Source organism: Topomyia yanbarensis, chromosome 1 (assembly GCF_030247195.1).
Source record: "Topomyia yanbarensis strain Yona2022 chromosome 1, ASM3024719v1, whole genome shotgun sequence".
Classification (NCBI taxonomy): domain Eukaryota; kingdom Metazoa; phylum Arthropoda; class Insecta; order Diptera; family Culicidae; genus Topomyia; species Topomyia yanbarensis.
The window spans coordinates 206,423,790-206,443,730 of NC_080670.1; the positions used below are offsets into that span (position 1 = coordinate 206,423,790).

General features: G+C 38.1%; 1 protein-coding gene across 1 annotated transcript in view; it reads right to left on the reverse strand.

The window, feature by feature from the left end:
* Positions 1 to 19,941, reverse strand: part of LOC131689504 (uncharacterized) — a 150,685-nt gene that overhangs the window by 55,165 nt on the left and 75,579 nt on the right. Inside the window, exon 5 of the mRNA XM_058974641.1 lies at positions 17,977 to 18,068. Within this exon, the coding sequence (XP_058830624.1) occupies positions 17,977 to 18,068 (92 nt within the window). The remainder of the gene's footprint in view (positions 1 to 17,976; positions 18,069 to 19,941) is intronic.

The following is a 19,941-nucleotide window of genomic DNA, read 5'->3' on the forward strand; positions in this document are numbered from 1 at the left end:
AATCAAAGTGGACAAGTCTATCTATTGGAGCAACACGTTCGAAGTTTGTATGGGATTTTTAAATGGAGAAAGCGCACTTAGTTGTATTTTAACCGCCCGGTGCCACTGTAGTCCCGGTTGGAATGAAAATGCAACTTTTCAAGCCACAAATACATGCTGCCTGCCAAACCAGATATTTCTTAGCGAACTCCAACTGCCTCGCTCTCTACTATCGAGACGTGGAGATTATTGCATCGTTGCAGTAGATGTTTTTATCGCTGGTACCCGTGCGTAGGCTTTTCAAATTACTTTACAGTATTGAAACTTGAGAGACTGATCGTCTTAAGTACACATCGTCGTCTGAGAATATGCAGACTCAGGTTGCTGTGACACGAAGGAATGGGATATTTTAAAACATATTCTCATCACTCAAACGCAGTTAAGATTGGCTGGGATAATCCTCTGTTCTTCCACAACGTATAGAACGTCTGCATATTGCAACCTAAATTTGATAATAGCGGCATCTAGTGAAGACAGGTCGTGCATTGAGACCTCGACTGCACTATCTTCAACGTAGACAAGGTTTTTGACAGTAGTATTGTTGCAACATTTCATGTTTATTTGTAGAATAATGGATTCTATTGTAATTGTAAAGTTAAATTCTATCAGTGCAACATTTCGTGTATGGTGAAATTGTATATTTTACCTTTCAATAGACGCTTCACTTCTTATCAGAGTGTCTAATTTTGCAGCTCCTGAAATCGACAATCGTCATGTAGATAATCGGAAGGAAGAAAACTAATCTTAGTTACAAAATTAGTTTCGTTCAGCTACAATCTCCATTGTCGGACCGAAAATGATGCTACTTTGTTGTTGGTATCTAAAAAACTACCAAAAGCGGCTAGTTAACTATATGTTTTTTCCCATATGCTTTGCGAGCTTCCACGACTGTTGTCTTAGCTACTTTTTGGAACTAGATGTATTGAATTATTGTTTCAACACCCATCTGAGAGTATATTTTACGTGTTTAATGATTTTTTGAGCTTGAGAGCCATTTGACCGAACGAGCCACGTTCTGTAGAGAACCTGGAGGAAACCGTCGACTAAGTAGCACCAGCAAATGCTCATTTGCTCGACTTGACGGCATTATCAACCGACCATTTAAAAACCAGTCGAAGGACATTTGGCAGATGGACGCAAATCAGAATGGATCAAAAGCGGTTGGAACTGAAAACAAGGAAAAATTCTTGAGAAGTTTTTCGAAACTTATTTGAAAGAACAGAATAGCAGTTGTAGAAACAACATTTCTACAACTGCTATGACAATGCTAGAAATGCTATTACAGCAACATTAAATTATGGTTCTTTACGATAAATTATGTAAACGGCACACTCTACGTAAGAAAGTATGCTAACAAAACGCAGTTTTGAGAAGCGACGACGAGTCAGGACGAGTGAAAAATTTTCGCGAAAAAAGGATGATCTGGAGAAGTGTAGGAACGTGCAGTGGAAACAAGTACTGCGTTGAAAAATTATGATTCATTTTCCCAGTATTTTGGCGAATCTCTAACCGCATAATAATGCAGCTGATGGGCGAATGGGGCTCAAGGAAACAAATAAAAACTGTACTCTTTGTATGGTAAAACGAAAGCGGTTCGTTTTCTCAATAAATTCATACAAATTTGTTGCGTTTTTTTTTTAATTGGCGCAGCTGTAGACAAAGGCAATTTTAATAACACATATATTGCTATGAAAATTTCACTTGCAGTTTGAATTCGAAAAAGTTGGAAAAATTGTTGTATCCTCGAGCCAATAAAACAATAAAAAATGGACTAATTGAACTACGCTAAATTAACGTGGGTTAAACTTCAGCTTCTCTTTCCTCCTATCTGTTAAACATGCGACCTGGTGTCCATTCGGTCTACTGTCCTTCGGATTAGTGACCGAACAGCAATTAATTGTAAAAATTGAACAGAACAGCTCATGTTTCAAGTAAGGAAAAATGCACAATTTACTTTTCCAAACTCTCATCAAACTTTTGAATTGTATGATAATCACTACAATACATCGTGATGCTGTGAAATGTTTTCCGTAATGATCCACTAATGGCGCCGGTATGGGCCGTCGATATATGAAAGGCCTTTCGAGAGTCCTTAAGACTAACTTTGGATTCTACATTGTTAGTTAGCTCCAGCCGGTCCCCACAAAGCAGAAGAAAAAACCATCCTATCATCGAGTATGTCGGTAGCATTTAAATTCATGTGTACGCTGCATGGATTATTCAGCAGTTCGGGTTACGTATGAGCAAACGAAACTCGGAGCTATGGTACATGCGAAAAAAGGGGTAAACCTTTCCTTTCAAACGCAAAGTTTGTTTTTGCTTTTTCAAGCACAGCCTGCTACCACCGGAAACTTCAGCTGCGCCGCTGTTGACTGCATCGCTGCTTGGCTAGTAACATCCAGGTCACATCACGTCTAGCGCGACATTTGATATTCCACCAACGTTTCGGATGAGAAAAATGCACGCTTTCGATGGGTTCCCGGTAGAACGAGAAAAACAACTTCCAGATCGCTCCAGATGTGATATCTACACGTGCATTTTCCCACTCTTGCATGTTTATCAGTTGTAATTTGAGTCTTCCAGCGCGTACTACACTGAAAATAATACACACGTTATTGTCAAGTGTTTCGCACTTGAATCTGTGCTATAATATAAATCATATGAAATCCATATGCCAAACACTTGAGATTCATCTATTATGGCGAACAATCATTTCAATAGCCAAACACTTGATTTTAACGTGTTTTGCACTCGGAATGTGCTGGATCCTTCACTTGATAATCAATCACTTTCTTTAAAGACTTCAATGTTGTCCTCATGAAATTTATATTATTTTCTTATGAGTTTTATGTTACAAAGCATTTATAAATCAATCAGCGCAATTAAGACCGCCTTTCAATATTGAACTGTGTGATTTTGGGAGTAGTAGTGTATAAGGCATTAAAACGGATTTTTCGCACAAGAAGCAATACAAATCTCGCTTTAATACCTTATAGACCACAAAAATTGGAGCTGTTTGGATAATGAATAATGAAGTGAAATAAAATATGGATAATACATCTAATACATATTTATTAAATAATTATAACAGTAAACTCATAACTATAAATCGTTTTCTTGGATCATAAAATCGTATTTCTTTCTAAAATATAGATTATCCTTACAATAATGTATCATTATCGGCTGACCGTCAAACTCATTTAAAGGTATTATGGAATAAAGTTGCGTGCGTTTTACAGCTTTGTAAGCTTGGTAGTGTTCATCAAACAGATCGCATTCCCACAATACACCAACAATAAGAAACCCAGTTTGGTTTTGCAATATTTCTTCGATTTCATATAATTCAGTCACCCGATTCTTTGTTATCGTTAGAAATAATCCATTCTTGTATACCGTTCCGTAAATTTTGCAATAGTGGGAAGATGAAACATTGAAATCAAAATTAAACGCATTACACTGAACCAATGACTTAAAATAGGATCTTGCTCTCAAATCAACTGTTAAAAAGTTATCGGTAGAATCATTTTGGAAAAATACAGCTTTACCAAGATCAGCACTATATTGCAAAGAAGCTTTCACTCCTAGAGTGTAACATATGTTTTTGCGAGATGACGTCATGTGTGAATATTGCTTGAATTGTTTGTGCTTTGCTTCGAAGCGGAAACACATTAACTTGCTTATTGGACCACTACTTTTTATGACGTTTCCATAATGCAAAAGATGATGATGTTTTGGGCGTAAAACTTGACCAGGAAAACACTTCAGGAACATTTCGTGATGATGCGTTACTAAAGCTCTAAGTTCTTTGATATCATCTATGGTAAACGATGGCAACAAACAGAATTCAACTAATTTGACTAAGAGCTTCACGTATTCCCATATAGGATCATCTACAGGCACAAAAGGACCAGCTATAAATGTGAAATAATGACAGAAAGAACGCATTTCAGCTGATGTCATACGAAATTTTATCGTTTTTGATTTAGATTTCGTTTCATACGTTTCTTCTAGATCCGGCATCCGTGACAACGATTCATTCAGTGCTTGATTTCCCAAAACTCTTCGTCGTGCATTTAATTCATCGAGTGTCATATACTTTTTGACGTAGATAAAATATTTCAAAGCATTTTTAAAACCATGATTACAAACACCGCCGCTAAATATATCATGCATTGCATCTGCCGATATATTTTTCGTCACTTGAAAGGATGGAAGAGTAGAAAACTCGGTTCTACCTTTGACACCGGTATCTTTCTGGTTCCCGAATAATATATCATTATTATAGTTAGCTTCATTACGTAGGTCAACTTCATGCTCATCTACATCGAATTGCAATATTTCTTTTGGCCGCCGACAAAAACGACAATAGTATTTTGCTCCGAAGCCACCCGCCAACATTAACATGCTGTGGATGCCTAAATTATCTCCTTGAACTAATACAACCGCAAACCTTATCAACATACGTTCATTGCCTATTCTAAGCACTATGCCGTTTTCTTCAATTGATTTGAATGCCTGAACTACCTTTTCAATCATTTTGTTCATTCCCAAAGCTTGTATATCTACCTTTTTGGCTATTCCAGCTACGAATATATTACACAACTTCGATGCGAATCTATCAGGAACAGCAAGGCAGGTGTAGTACATACCGCATATTGCATGTTTTTTATTGTGTGAGGACAAGTTGTCGTTTATTTCATATTCGTCCGAATAGAACGATAGCGGCAAAACAAACTCACCCTTGTATCTTTCTTTAATGTCTTTCCATGCCGTACCGTTCACGAAATGATTTATCCGATCAGTCTGCTCAAGCTCTCGTACAAAAGATATAGTTTGCTCGAAAATGTTTGGGGTTTCAAAAAACGACTTAAGTTGGAACTCTATGTCCATTAACACCATATGATGCCTACTAGATTCAATACTTAAGAGAAAGTCCGGATCAAAACGGTGCAATTCCCCAACGGAATTATTTTCAACTGTTATTATTTTCGGTGAACGATACAAATTTATGCTTTGTAAGTAATTAAATAGTTTGTGATCGGTATTTATGTCATTGAACATGGATTTCATTTTATTTAAATACGAATTCAAGTCGTACATCGTTTGCGCATTCTGATCCTGTAACGGCAAGTTTGATATCTTGTCAGCAATTAGTTTGAATAGCGCTTGTGTACCTGACTGAATTGATGTAATGTCCGATCTAGTTAAATTATTTTTGTGATGTAGTTCTAGAGTAAAATTAATCGCTACCTTTTCGATCTCTAATATTGAACTCCTCCGAATCGTGTCAACATCCGTTATATTACCGTCATCTGGTTCAACCGGTTCAACAAACAGTGTAGGGCTTGGAAATGATATTTCGCTCAGTGTATGATTTTGTACCGTTTCGACAACTGCCGAAGTGAATGTTTTTTTGGTTGTATGATGATTGTTATTGTTATGATTAAGGATATGTCGTTTGAATCTGCTAAAATTGTTAAAAATAGAGGGACAGGAAGGATATGTACATGGTATTCTATAGTTTTGTGGAATGCGATGTTGTTCTACCAAATGTTGAATGTACTCGGCTGGGGTAGAATACTGTTTAACGCATCTATCGACGAAACATTTATACTTTTCATTCGGCATCGCGGTAAGTATTTAGAAATGATTCAAGTTTCTCAATGCAAGCGTATTTCCCACGAATGTTGTGTTGATAAAGATAGTGACGAACAAACAACCAAATCAGTTTGCTGATCTTGGAATGCTGCAACCCAAGAACTGCATTTGTTTTTATAAGTACATCCAGCGCTCGACGTGCGGTTGGGAGTGAGTAAGACAAACCGTCGTAGCACACGTAAAAATTACCAGTCAAACATTGAGGTTTTCCTAGGAAAACAAGTTTTGGTAATTTTGGCAGCCCAAGGTCTTGATATCTCTTGTACAGGTCTTCTATTCTCCTGTTTGCATCATCTAGAGAGGCCGCAAAAAGAATTGTATCTTCCTGTCCATTAACAACTGTTGGTTTATAAGTTATTGTCACTTTAGTTGGATGCAGCACACAGTTCAAGAGTAATAGAAATGCAGTTATTCGTGCGTCTGTAACATCAGTTAGAGTATTAGCATAGTACTTGTGTTTTTGAAGAAACGTAAGCAAGATATGCAGGTAAAACTAACCTTCACTTTTAGCTGCGTCGTTTAAAATGTCCAGTAATTCGCAAGATAATGTGTCAACCGTACGATGTAGGAAATACAGCCCTACGCAACCCAGTATATGGGACCACTTCAAATCCCAATAATCCTCGTCGTAATCTGGAGTCAAACGTAGCAACTGATAATCGATGTCCAGCTGTAAATGTTAAAATGATAAATTAATCACAAGCCCATATATATGAACACTGTCTTTCCCGGGAGGTCGCAGATATTGAGTTGAAAGGAGTTCAGGTTTAGTCGACATTCAACTCAATAAAACATACACATAAACACAGCCCACAGACACTAAACTCACGCACACATATGCTTACCAGTTGAAAACCGTGTTCAAATTGCACGAATCGCCAGAGTTTTGTTGTAATGAGGTGTTCTTTCGTGTTTGCTTTACCAAGGAAGCGTTCCCGAGTTTGGAAAGTCCCTTTCCACTTATCTAGTACCGTTGTCCAAGGGCCATCATTTTGGTACAGCCATTGAAGGTCTTCTTTCTTAGCCACCTCAGCCTGGTTCGTATTTTCGCAATTTTTTCTAGCAACTAATGTTGATTGTTGCGCATCTTCAAGCTTTCGTTTGCGTGCTTTTGTTTTGAGGGTATTGATCTTGTTGTAGATTTTCCCACCTAGGTTTCTTTTTTCGCCTCCACGAGGTAGATAATACGATTCCTGCAAAAAAGGAAGATGTTAGGAACCTTTACATAATTTATGTTCATTTTGTTAACATATACCAATTTTTCGTGTTTAAATATAAGTGTCACTGTTCGTGCGTATTGTTGAACGTCACTGTCGGTCGTCTTGGATATGTGAGCCAGATGCCACTCGGCGATAATCCCGGCAAGCTCAGATTGGCGAGCCTCCGAGAACGGCGTTCCTCGAGTACCAAGCTCTAGAAGTTGTTGCCCCAAGATCGTTCCTTTTAAAATATTTGCTAGTACTGACGGTGTCAGTTCAGGTTTTAATTGATTATTGCTTTCAGTAGGTTGCGAGTGGTAATCAGTTACCTGCAAAAATTAACAACATTAATACTGAAAAACATCCACTTATTCGGATAATAGAGAAGAATGTTCAAACATATTTTTAAATTTTGTGACGAGTTGTTTTCTTCAATACACTCTCGTCTTTAATTAGAACAGCATGTAACTAAAAAAATTGTCTTTTTAGTGGGACATGTGCGATTGGAATGATACTTGCCTCCTGCAAAAAAGGAATCGATAATCCCGATGTACTCGGTACTGCTTCCGTTTCATCCGTGGAAAGTGGTAAGGTTACGTCAGAGGTGTCTGTGAGCTCAACAGACAATGGAGTGTTAACTGCAGCGGGTTCAATCGTATCGGACGACGGTGAGCTATCAACCGCTACGGCCTCCGGTACTTCAGAATCCTGCTATAAATTGAATGAAACATTAGGCAATAATTAATGTGTTATATTGCATTATATTTTGATTATATTTACCTCGAAAATAATCGTGGTGTTGTCACTTTCGTCAGTGACAATACGGGCCAGTCGCTGTTCGGCCAGCAAACGTAGAACTTCCGTTCCGTTGTCCGGATCTATGTTTTGCTCTATAACACAAAAATAATATATTTCTCTAATATTTCATTATTTTCTATACATACCTAAAAGTATCCTGCAAATATGATCAGGAAAACCGAACGCTTTAAATTTTTCTTCATCCGACGAACGTGACTGCGCTTTTGGTGTATCCGCCATCTTGTTTTCGTATGCATCTGCATATCAAGATGGCGAAATCATAGGAGGAACACTTGAAAGTGACGTGTGTTGCATATGAACATCAATAAAATGTTCCTTGAATTTTGTCCATAAGTCAATACACATGAAAATAACGTGCTTCATTAACGAAATTCAATAGGAAACCACTTAAAATGAGCGTGTTGCGATACATTGAAATTCAAGTGTAGTTAGCACTTGGAAAGAACGTGTGTATTATTTTCAGTGTAATTGGTTTGCTTCATCAGAAAAAAAAGATATAAAACAAAATATCCTCCTGCTTTCGCTTCTTTCTCATTAGGAACCACTCACGCCTAAGTGATGCAGTACCCGGTGTCCAGTGAATGTAAAATAAAATTCCATTGCAGAAAATCATTCCGCGGCGAACTTCGCGCAGAGGGTTGTCCACAAATTGCACTTCTTTCTATCGGGGTCAAACCATGCGACAAGTGGCGTACTTTTTGTGCCATCCATTTGTGATAGCACGACGCTATCTCCTACCTGCCCGAGGCAGATCGCCACCTTCAAAGGGGATGATACTCCAGCGAGAGTGATATGATATGAATTATTCCTTCCAGCTAGGTTCGTCGAGGTGGACTTTGTTGTCGTCGCATCGTGTTTCAAGGCAGGGTCTTTGCACTTGTCGTTATTTTGACGTTCCATTTTCTCCGTCTTATGGATGTTTATTTATTAACTGAGGAAAATGTTTCCAAGAATGTGTATACTTGAAAACTTGAACGTGAACAATCTAAGGACAATTCTAATTAGTCTGCGGAACTTTCCCAACATCTTAAGCATATCGAAAACTTCAGCTCGCATCGCAAAACGTCAAACTGATAATCCGACAATCTGTTCCAACTTGTCGGATGCAAAATTGTAAACATTTCTCGCAAACTGCACAGTATGTGGATCCCGGTCGCCATCTGTGTTGCATCCACCCACCGCTGAATCCATCCTCAGCCTCAGTAATGCTATCAACGAACAGCACTTTCATCACCATCGTCATAAACAGCAGCATCAGCAGCACACGGATTTCCTCTGCACGGGAGAACATGCCGCAGGATAGACGTGTCTTCTACACGCTAGGACAACTCCTGCGGATTAACAGCAACCCTCAGTCGCCGCCGGGACGTTCCTGATGGTGCAATTTGTCGTCCTGCTACAAATCTATGTGGGATAGAGCTGGACGATGGGTGTGTGTGTCTGTGGACGATGCGACGAGATTCCGACACAGATAACAGACTTTTAAGCTAGCAAGCGGTGAAAATTATCAACGGAATGTGTAAATATTGTTTTTACGGTTTCACCAGAGTGGTTTTGAACTATGCAGGAAATTTAATGTTCTATCAAAACTATTTGACTTTGTCATGTGTTGTGTACTTTGTATTTTTACGTAGCAAAATGAAGTGAGGTTTAAATCGGAAAGGAATTTTCGGTTAATGTGGTACGTCGCATGTATTTTATGGCATTGCCTACTGCGAGTTGTTTTGTTCCCTGAAAAGGTCAAAACTTCCAAAGAAAAATCTGCGGAAATACTCTTACACGGGAAAGTAGCAGCGGGAATTAAGAGGTGTATCAGTACTGAGTATTTGGATCGGATTCTATCCACATTCTCATATTGTTTCAAATCATTCAGCTTTTGTTAATCTTTCTATTTTTTATTTATTTTCAGAATTCCTTCAAAACGGCACACCAGTGGAAAAGCTATACAATATTTGCTGTCGACATATCCATGAAGGGATAAAAACGTGTTTCTAAAGCATATCCGAAATAGTGCTGATTTAATAATTTGGCGCAAATATTCTAAAACGACCTGGTATTGAAGAAATCAGTGACAACTGCCATTTGATGTATGATGAATTGTATTTTCAAATGGTTGATTGGTGTTTAAGAAAATAATAGAAATAGAATGCAAAAAGAAAATCGATCAACAAATGTTTTCAGTTCATTTTGAAGTGAGAAGAATTGCCGAGTATTATCCTTCCTTACAGGATCTAAGGAATGATTTGATTAGTAACAGAAGAAGCTAGCACGAAAAGGTAAGGACAAATAGATATGTAAATATATATTAATATCAACCGTTCGACGACCATTGTAAATGCCATTTGCAGTATAGTTTGAAAGAGTGAAAGTGATATCAGCTATTTAACTAAGGCTATGACTTTCAAGAGCAAAAAAGTTGTCCTAATGTAAGTTGCGAAGATATTTTTTAATTGAAGAAAGTAAACAGTCTTCTCGCTCACATTAGATTAAAAGTGAGTGTTGCCAATTGATGAGTCGACTCCAAATCCATAAATGCTTCTCTGAGATGTTATCAAATAATTTACGAATTAAAAACTTGCTTCGTTATCTTTCAATCGAACGCGGCTTTCCGTGGCAAAACCGACATATGGAAGTTAGTGGGAACAAAATCTTCCGCTTGATATCGCATACATCCCGCGAATTTATGCAGGCAAGCCCAACGTGGGTTGGACTATTCCCCTGAAAAGGTCCTTTTCATACCAGACTTCAACCGAAGTGGGATCTCGGCGGATATACCGCTGCACTGTAAAATATCAGCTTCATGTTTATTCATCAATTCCGCGAAGAACCTCCGATATACGTTCGAGCTGACACAATGTCGTTCGTTGATGGTTATATCGCTGGCTGCTGCTGCTGCTGCCCGCCCGCAGGCTTCTCTTCTCGCTTCGGCGCGGTAGATAATAGAGCTTTCCCGTGGAAATAACTGCCAGAAGCTTTTGGTAATAGTTTTTTGAAAAATTTTAAAATACGGTCTGATAAACAGTCGCGCTTCCAGATATGAGAGCAGAAATTGTGGCTTTCGAGCACTAACAAAATATAGCGATTATGTACGGTAGGTTGAAAAGCCCTATTCCGAATAAATCATGTGGGTTTGGTGTCGTAGCAGTTGCTACTCATTTTTTTTCGCTATCTACGGAAGAATGATCAACAAAAATGCCTTTCCTTTGTACTGGCAATCTTGTACGCGTCATGCCACAAACAAGGAGGATGCAGTATCGAAGTTAGTGCCCCAGGGCAGAAATCCTTGGTTCGATGAATTATCCAACTCATGTTGTTCGATGGGAAATTTAATATTTTTCTATTTCCGGGTAAAATAAACACGACATCCATCCGTTTATGTTGTGTACCCGTACACTTGAACAGCTCAAGGGAACACACACTATAGAGTACCTGTCTGAATCAATGAGGCAATTTATTTGACCATTTATTTCCGAATGTTTAAATATTTTGTAATTTAAATTAAGTTTAATTTTTATTATCAGTATCTTTTTTCGTTCGGGATCCTATTTCGTTCGCTTATTAACTCAATGGCGGGTGGTCATAAATCGTGTTCTGCCACAACTGACTGCTAGTCATTGCCTACTACGCCTCCTAATACCCAGACATCCATTCATTCACGGTAATGCGCTAGACGCAAAATTCAAATTTAATATTTACGAACATATTTACAAAGAGCGCCATCTCCACCACCACCAGTTAAGCAATGCAAAATAATAAACGAAGGGATAAATTATTCCACGAAAAAAAGATCGTTTCCATTCAATGGACACAAAATAAACCCATCTTTACGTTCCGCAACACCCTAGGGACCAAACCAACGCCGTTTTGAGTCACAAATAGAAAGGAGAAAACGGTGGAAACTGGGATTGATTTGATGGAAACGATGGAAATCTTTTTGTTCGGAACTACCTAACCGGTTCGGTTGTCCCACCACCGTCGTCACAGACGATGATTGTGAAGGTGGAGCGGGTAATTGTAACAAATTTTCTCCAGTACGCAGCTATGTTATGGAGCTCATTTTGAATGGTGAGCCTGCCTGGAGGGAGGGCGTAAAAGAGCTACCTACTGTACAGCTGTAAACGATACGTGCTAGACACGATAGGGGTGGTGGTGTAAAAAATCGTATTGTTAAACTCATTTAATGGCTGGGGGATGCCAAAAATAGTCTTACATTTCGTCAAAACACAAGGCAACATGGTTATTGGCGGTCCAGTGCCCTACGGAAGTTGGAAGTTCTTCCATTATGTAATCACTTGGTTTTACGTTGCGAATAAATCAAGCGAGCAAAATTAGACTGTTGACTGGGTAGTGTGTTATCATGACAACCAGCTACAACTCAACGAAATATGAAATAGCTTATTTTTACTTTAATTTAGGTATTTTTGAGTTTTGCTTTTCACCACACTGTTCGTCAAAAACTATAGTTATTGTTGTCGAAAACCATAAGTCTAATCTACACAGCCAATACATGTAAATATCCTGGAAAATTGCAGACGCTCGCCTAATATTAATGTTTGTGGTGCAAAATTATACGGCAATTAAATTATTCATTTAATGAAGAATTTAATCAACGAACTATTTCAAACCTTGAATAAGGAAGAAACATGGACAACCGTACCGACCGTTTCAGTTTATAGCTATTTTTGTCGAAAACCATAAGTTTTTAAATCCGAATATATGTTTAGGGAAACTCAGTGTACAAGAGATAATTTAGCCCAGCATCTAGCCACTTTCGGTTCTAATTCATTGCCTCAAAACCTTGGTCTTTTTCATCATTATATTTCTTATTTGATTTCAGCATTCCACTACAGGAAAAACGATTTCCTATTTGCTGTTTACATCTCCATTAATTTCTCAAAATGGATTCCTAAAACATCCAAAATTATGCTGGTTTGTTAAACAACTACACGCAAATGTTTCAGAGCGATCTAATTTGGAGAAATAGATTGGTGTGTACGGAGCTCTAGCACCAGCTAGAGAAATCTTCCCACCGAAAGAGACGGCACTGTGACGCAGAAGCTTCTCTTCTGTGAATTAGGTTTGAATTTTGTGTTGCGAATTCATCTCGTCAGTAACTAACACCAACTAGGTGTCTAGTTAGACGATGTGTCTAAACTAGTATCCAAAATAGCATTAGTTAGACACAAAAAAATCAACAGTTCACACGACCTGTGTGTACTACACAGTATATCGGTACAACTACAAAAAAACGGAATAGTTGTCCAATGGGCGGTGCAAACAATGCAACAAAATGCTCGCTCGCCGATCCAACAGTAGACAACCAGAATACAACTAATGGCTGCTTTCGCATAATCCATTTACAGCAGAAAACTGTGAAACAGGTCGAAAAGTTGTTGATAAGTAAGAAGTATTCAAGTTGGCAAGGCATGTTTGTTTATGATCTAAAAATCATAGAATTTTCGGACTTTTTTGGTCGAATTTTTTTATTTGTTTTAATGAAAAAATGATCTAACACAATGAGCATATTCTTCTAAAAAATGTCGATCATTTTTGCCAATACACGCTCCCAACCAGTCAGCCTAGCAAGTGGATTATCCTTCATGCCCAGGAACAATTTTACACTAGTGGTCTCTTCCCCGTATACTTGTGTATATGTCAGTTGCACCATTAACGCACATACGATGGCAGTTCCAACAAAAAAATATTTAATATGACCGTCGAAGCAGTCGACTAATTGTTAGCCTGTGGACTTTCATATCATTCGAAATGTTCAAGACTAAATTTAATTTGTTACGTTGCTTTGACAAGATGTAAGTGAGTAAGTCATGCATACTTGACAAGGATTTAAAAATTAAATGCATAATTACAATAATTCTGCTGACATAAAATCAGCAACCAAATAATAATAAAGTAATGCAGAAACCCCAAAAATATATTCAGAAATAATCAAAGAAAATTTTATCTGGCAAGCGATTTGCGTGTGTGGTGAAACCAGCACTACCAGAATCATCTATGGAACAAAAAACCGTGAGATGAGCGGGAATTCTTGCCTTCGATCAGCTGCAATTATTTGTCTTTATTGGTCAGCATTCAATTCTATTTTGGCCTGAATCTGGATCGAAATGTGTCGGAATAGTAAGAAACCAACAACGTGAATTTTCTACCGAAACTTTGCTGGGTATGCAGTTATGGAGAGTTATGGAGAGCGTCGAAAAGGTTGCTACTGCTGCTTTTAACTCATGAGAACATAGCTTACGGCAAAATCCATCGACCCTGATGCAATAGATTAGCCTATACGTGATTTAGTAACAATTGGCGGGTGGTTCGATATTATCATTTATTATCAGCGTCTACAATTTGCTGTACAAGCCATTAACAGTTCTTCGATCGCATTATGTACATATCAAACCCAAATCCCCATAATGGTAAGTTTTCACAGAAGCAAACGTGTAAAGTTTAACTTCTGATAATCAAATATAGCACACAGACACAGTAGTACCCGATTAGGTCACTGTGGTCTGACATTGTATGCGAGAGAACGTTGAGCGGAAAATTAACTCAAAAGCTGGTATATAACAGAATCCAAAGAATAAAAAAAATTCGTCGCTATAAAGTTCCAGAGGCATCCTACATTCCGAATTTGGATGCATCGCCGCAAAAGCTTGCACAAGAAAGACTAGTCGCTTCAGTGTTTCGATGAACTGTGGGTAGTTGGTGAGCTCTAATGGAAACACCTTTCTCATATAAGCGGCTGAAATGGAAAGTGTTCCTTAATAAGCTATACGCGTAAAAGTCGACTTTAAACTTCGGGCGTAAATTTCGACCGGAAGATCGGCGGACGTCATGAACAAAGGATTTGTCGAAAGAATTCATTGATTCACTATAGATAACGGAAAGCTAAGAGGTGTACCACTATACATACATTGAGTCATGCTCTATCTTCATTTTGGTTCTGATCATTTGTTTCAATTCATTCGTTTTTTCATATTTTTTTCTTTATTTTCAGAATTCAACTAAAACGCTCCACCACAGGAAAAGTTATTCGGTGTTTGCTGTTTACATCTCCATCAAATTGTAAAAAACGAATTTCTAAAACATACCCGAAACTCTGCTGGCTGAACAGTCTGTTTTGCGAAAATATTCTAAAACGATCTAGTTTTGAAGAAATCAGTAATTTAGTTGTGATCTGATGCGGGAATTGTATAGTAACAATAGAAGCAGATTCGAGTTGAGCGCAAAATAATAGAAATGGAACCCAAAAAGCAATATCGATCAGTCAGTGTTCTTCTCTTCTGTGGGAAGTTTAAAAATGAAACCACAGAAGACGTACACTTACTGACCCAACTGGGTCTGCGAAAGGATTGTATTAGCAACAGAAGGACCAGGCTGAAAAATGTATGGAAATATGGGTAAGTACAAGTGCATAAAATTGCCCTTCTCGAATGCCTTAGCAAATTTCACGTGTAGAATAGTTTGAAGCAGTGAAAGAGAAATTAAAGACTTATCCAAAGGTATCATCTCAAAGGCATTCATGTAGTCCTAAGAAAGGTTTTGTAAATATTTTAGGAAGCTGAGCATATCTTTGATTATTTAAAAAAATCATTGGCTCCCTAATGTTATCCACAGTGTCTGGTTCAATTTTGAACCACCCCTTTCCTGTCTAGCTACCGGACCGAGGTTCCTGAAACTGGTATGGCATTTTTCTACAATCTATATTGAGGAAACCCACTGATTTACATTTTCGCCACTGGGTGATGCTCTAAAAATGAAAACACCATTAAAATCGAAATTCTGGAAGATAATTTTGTTGTCTACAACTTTTTAGAAGGAAGCTAGTCGATATCAAATCATGTGTGAAAGTTGTTGAACTTCTAAGAAAGTAATGTCTGAGTTAGTTTAGCATATGGCAAGTTCATAAAAATCAGAACGTGAGATTTGGTCTAGTGTCCTACTTCAACACGACATTTAGTTTAAATGGTCTGGTGAAATATAAGTCTGCATGTAAATTTTTTCTAGGTAGGTTTATATACCCTAGTATTGCAGCACAGCTTAATAAAATTAGTAAATTAGTTGGAAAACTCACATTTTGTATCTCGCTTTTAAGAGAATGAGTCACCTAACTCAAATATCAAAAGATGCCACTTGTCATGTCTGGAAACTTCTTCGAAGAACTACAGTTATAATTTCGCTGGCGGTCCGTGAACAAAAGGATATCTCTCGCCTAGAGCTCTGATTGTTCAGGCAGGTTTCACGATAGGCGAAATTGCATTATTTAAATCATAAATCTCCGAATACCATTGTTATGTATCTCTTTCCAGGCGCTGTTGAGCTGATTCTCGTTCACCACAATGGTGCCTAGTTTTGAATGGGCGCATAAACTCTTGCAAGGAAATGCAACGTGAAATAAAACCATAAGTTTGCAGCTGAGCACGTGTTTTGGCCGAATGGGTCACGTCCCCATATACTTTTCGTAACTTGTTTTGTTGAGACTTGTTTGTAATATTTGTTTGCATTCATGTGACCTTTGATTGTATGATGCCTCTCAACGAGTAAGCAAGAATACTTGTCTTAGAAACTTTGAACGGACGTCTCAGCCATGTTCAAGTTATTTGATTAGCCGCAAGCGTTTGGCCTTCTTCAAGATTTTTGCACAATTGTCATTGTCCGACAATAAGTAACTTAACTCTTGCTACATTTGAAAACTGAGTTTAACATTGCTTTGGCAAGCCACAGACCCACAAACTTTTTGTTTGCTATTTTTTAATGCACGGTTATTAGGGACGTATCAAATTTTGGGCCAACAATTATTTGAACGGTTTTACGATTGTTAATGTTCGTGTTCCGGATATGCAGTACTAGCTTCAAATCTGTTCAGAAACATTGACACATTCCATAAAAAACGACAACGGGAAAAAAGCTGAAACAGTTCCCTTACGACCAAAACCAAAACCCTAAGCCGTCATAAGTTTCACCGAGAATCACATTTATTTTGCCCGGTCCTTTTCCAGTATAAAGCATGATACAGATTTAAGTATTTGTCATGTCTCTGACCACGATACTATCCCACATTTTTTCGTCTCCTTCGGACAGACAAGTTGCGAATATAACCTTTAATACATTCTTCTGCAGCGGAACGAAACAAAAAATAAAACAGGATATTTACTTCAACGAAAGCAAGCGGCGCTATTGGTCCGACAGATTCATCATAGTAGCCATGAGAAATGTTTATGCAAATATGTGGCATTATGCCCGTTTTCTCCCACTGCTATCGTTTGGATCTGGTTTGGAAGCAAGGACCCTTTCTTGAATATCAATTTGATCGCTACAACGACGAAGTCGACGACTGACTGATTTGCTCCCATTTCGATCGGATATTGCGCCCGAAGCAGAAGGATTCTGTTCGGACTTATTTTGTGATGGAAATTGCGTTTCCCTTTAACGAGTGTAGGGCTTATTGGATTCCAAGTCGTTTGTTTTTTCGTCAGCGTGAGATTTGTTTCTGGGAAAAGTTTCACCCGACGACGCCGAAAACACATTAGCATTAAATGAATTAAAAGGTTTTTAGCGAACTTCTACCTCCTTCCATCGGTCTAATTTCGACATCTTCGGGAATCGAGGGAATTTTTGAGGATGAATGTACCGTTATTCTGTCATTAGTTTAAAGACTTAATTTCTGGGAAAATGTTAACAGGAGTCCTTTTACGTGTCAGGATATCAGGTTTCTATTACTTGTTGGCCAAATTTTTATTTAAAATAGAACTACTGACAACTATCTTTTTATTAATCGTTCACTTGGAAGCTAAAAATCTCTTATTGGGGTAGTCGAGCTGTCGGTAGCCTACTAGATTGGGATAACCTAGAATTGGTTCTAAATTTTAATCTGACAGTTTTGTATGTGTCAACAAATTTTCCATCATAGTCAGCCGCGACTACAGAAGCTTATCGAGAGGTCGTACCTAATACAATGGTGTATGGAAACAAAAAGGCTCATCCAATCAGCTCAACATAAAAGTTCATCTCCGATAATTACCAATGTTGACAACACCGACGCGGGTCAGAAATTAAAAGCACCAGAATGGTGATTACATTTTTTCGTCCTCTCGGATATTATCAACGCCTGATTCAAATTATCTGTGCTGTTCAACAAGCATTATTTGTACATGAACAAACTCGTTTCATGACAACAACAAAAAGCCCTATTGTTCAGCTGTGTATTCATACCGGGAATAAAAGAGCTCGGCGTAGGTGTGTTGATACTCACATAATTACGAATAATCCTCGCATGTACTCCTGCATGTCGTCAACCAGATTGACAGCACAAATCCCCACGCCTTCAAACTTCGGTACGTATTTCTGAAAGAGACAGAAGTAAACGTGGAAAAAATTAAACACAAATGAATTGAGTTGAACGCATGACGCTTATTAAAATGTCTGAAAAATGTGATGCTTTTTTTTTTGTTACCCAATCACAATGAGTTTAATTTTCAACGGCCCTATTCTTCTCCACAACCACCCGAGCAATCACTTCCTGTTTATTCCGCGTACAAAATCCTCGAATTACTGTTCTCACTCAGTGATGCCAACGCTCCCCCACCACACACACACACACACCGATTGGGCCGTTTATGGAAGCAACTCACCACTAACCAAAAGCCATAAGAGTGAAATTAAATTTTCCGCTGATGCCGACCGACTACAGAAGCCACAGGATGGGGAAGCCGCACGGAACGCGTTTCCGCGAAGTGGCAATTTCTCCGTCAGGCGTAGTGTAGGAGGAGGTAGGAGAGTTGCTTGGAAGCCGAATGTTTTCCAAACAGCCACCCCCGCCCTGCCACAATCGCACATTCCAAAAGCGCGGTTGGATTAAAATAGGAAAACTTGAAGGTTGAAGATTAGGAGAAAATCTTTCTAACCTCATAATTAAAGCGTGGTTTGCTGATTTCTGAACGGAGATTCCGATCGCAATCAAGTAACCTGCTTTTGACGGTTTTCATTGTCACGTCACGCGTGATATAATAGAGAAGTCAGTGCTATTGTGATTTCGCTCTGAAACAGTTGTAATTTTTACGGCATTGTTATGTTTAAAAATATAATATATGATTATAAATACCTATTAAATTTTAAAGTAATAAGAAATGTATTCCATTGTCGTTAATTTCTATCTCATCCTCACTTCTAAGTTCTTGATGTTCAATTCTTCAACTTAACCCTCAAAAAAGCAAGCTAAAATTGTGACTTCAAGAAGCATCGCTCCTAAGACCCAATGAAATCAAAAACCTATTTTTTGTCGTTTTATCAGTGAGGGAATCGAAGCCCCGAAAACATTTGTATTTCAAATTACAAGATTATTGAAACAGGAAAACTGTAACTAGCCGGGCCCCTGAAACCCCCTGCCTTTTTGAGGGTTAAACCATGCGCCCTTGGACCCCGTACAAATCTAATTCAGACGTTACTTTGCTAGAAAATCACTGACTTCTCCGAGTGAAATCAGATCGACTCGCAGTCTTCGTCAAAGCTGTAGGCAGTAAAATTGTCTTTTAGATCTCAATTTAAGTGATATTCTCAGTTTTAGAGTGGCAGCTAATGTCAAAATATGAACATGTGTCTTATCTCCGCAGAAATTTAAAAAAAAACTCATGCAAATTACAGACATCAAGTGGGAATAGGAATACTCTTATAAAGATGAGATGGTTGCGATCGTTGTTTCGGAATAACTTCAATTAGTCAGCATTTTTCAGTAGAGCTATCACCTTCCATGCCCGGGGCTAATACAACCTTCATCTATGGGTATAAATAGGTGCCGATAGGTTCCTTCCCTAGAAGAAATGCCGATCAATGGTAAATGCATTGAGTTTTGATGTATGTAACGGAATTGAGAAGAGAATTGAGAAAACTTCTTAAAGACTGAGGAACATAGCTATTCAATTTCTTCAAACACTTAAGATTGTCTGCAGTCTTTTCAATTCCTCTTTGACATTATTTAGACTCCACTTGGGTCCACTTCTTTGGGCCTTTCTAAGTATAGAATTGACTTTTTTAAACTATTTCTCGATTAATTTTTAGATTACTTCGTCTTTTTTCGCGTTTTGTGTAGCATATTTTAAACTTTTGATTTGACTTTTTTTTATTTTCATTAGTCTATTATTTAACAGGTTTTAGAATTTTTCCATTCATTCAGTTATTTTTCCATTTATCCATTCAGTTATTTTTTTCCATTCAGTTCCAT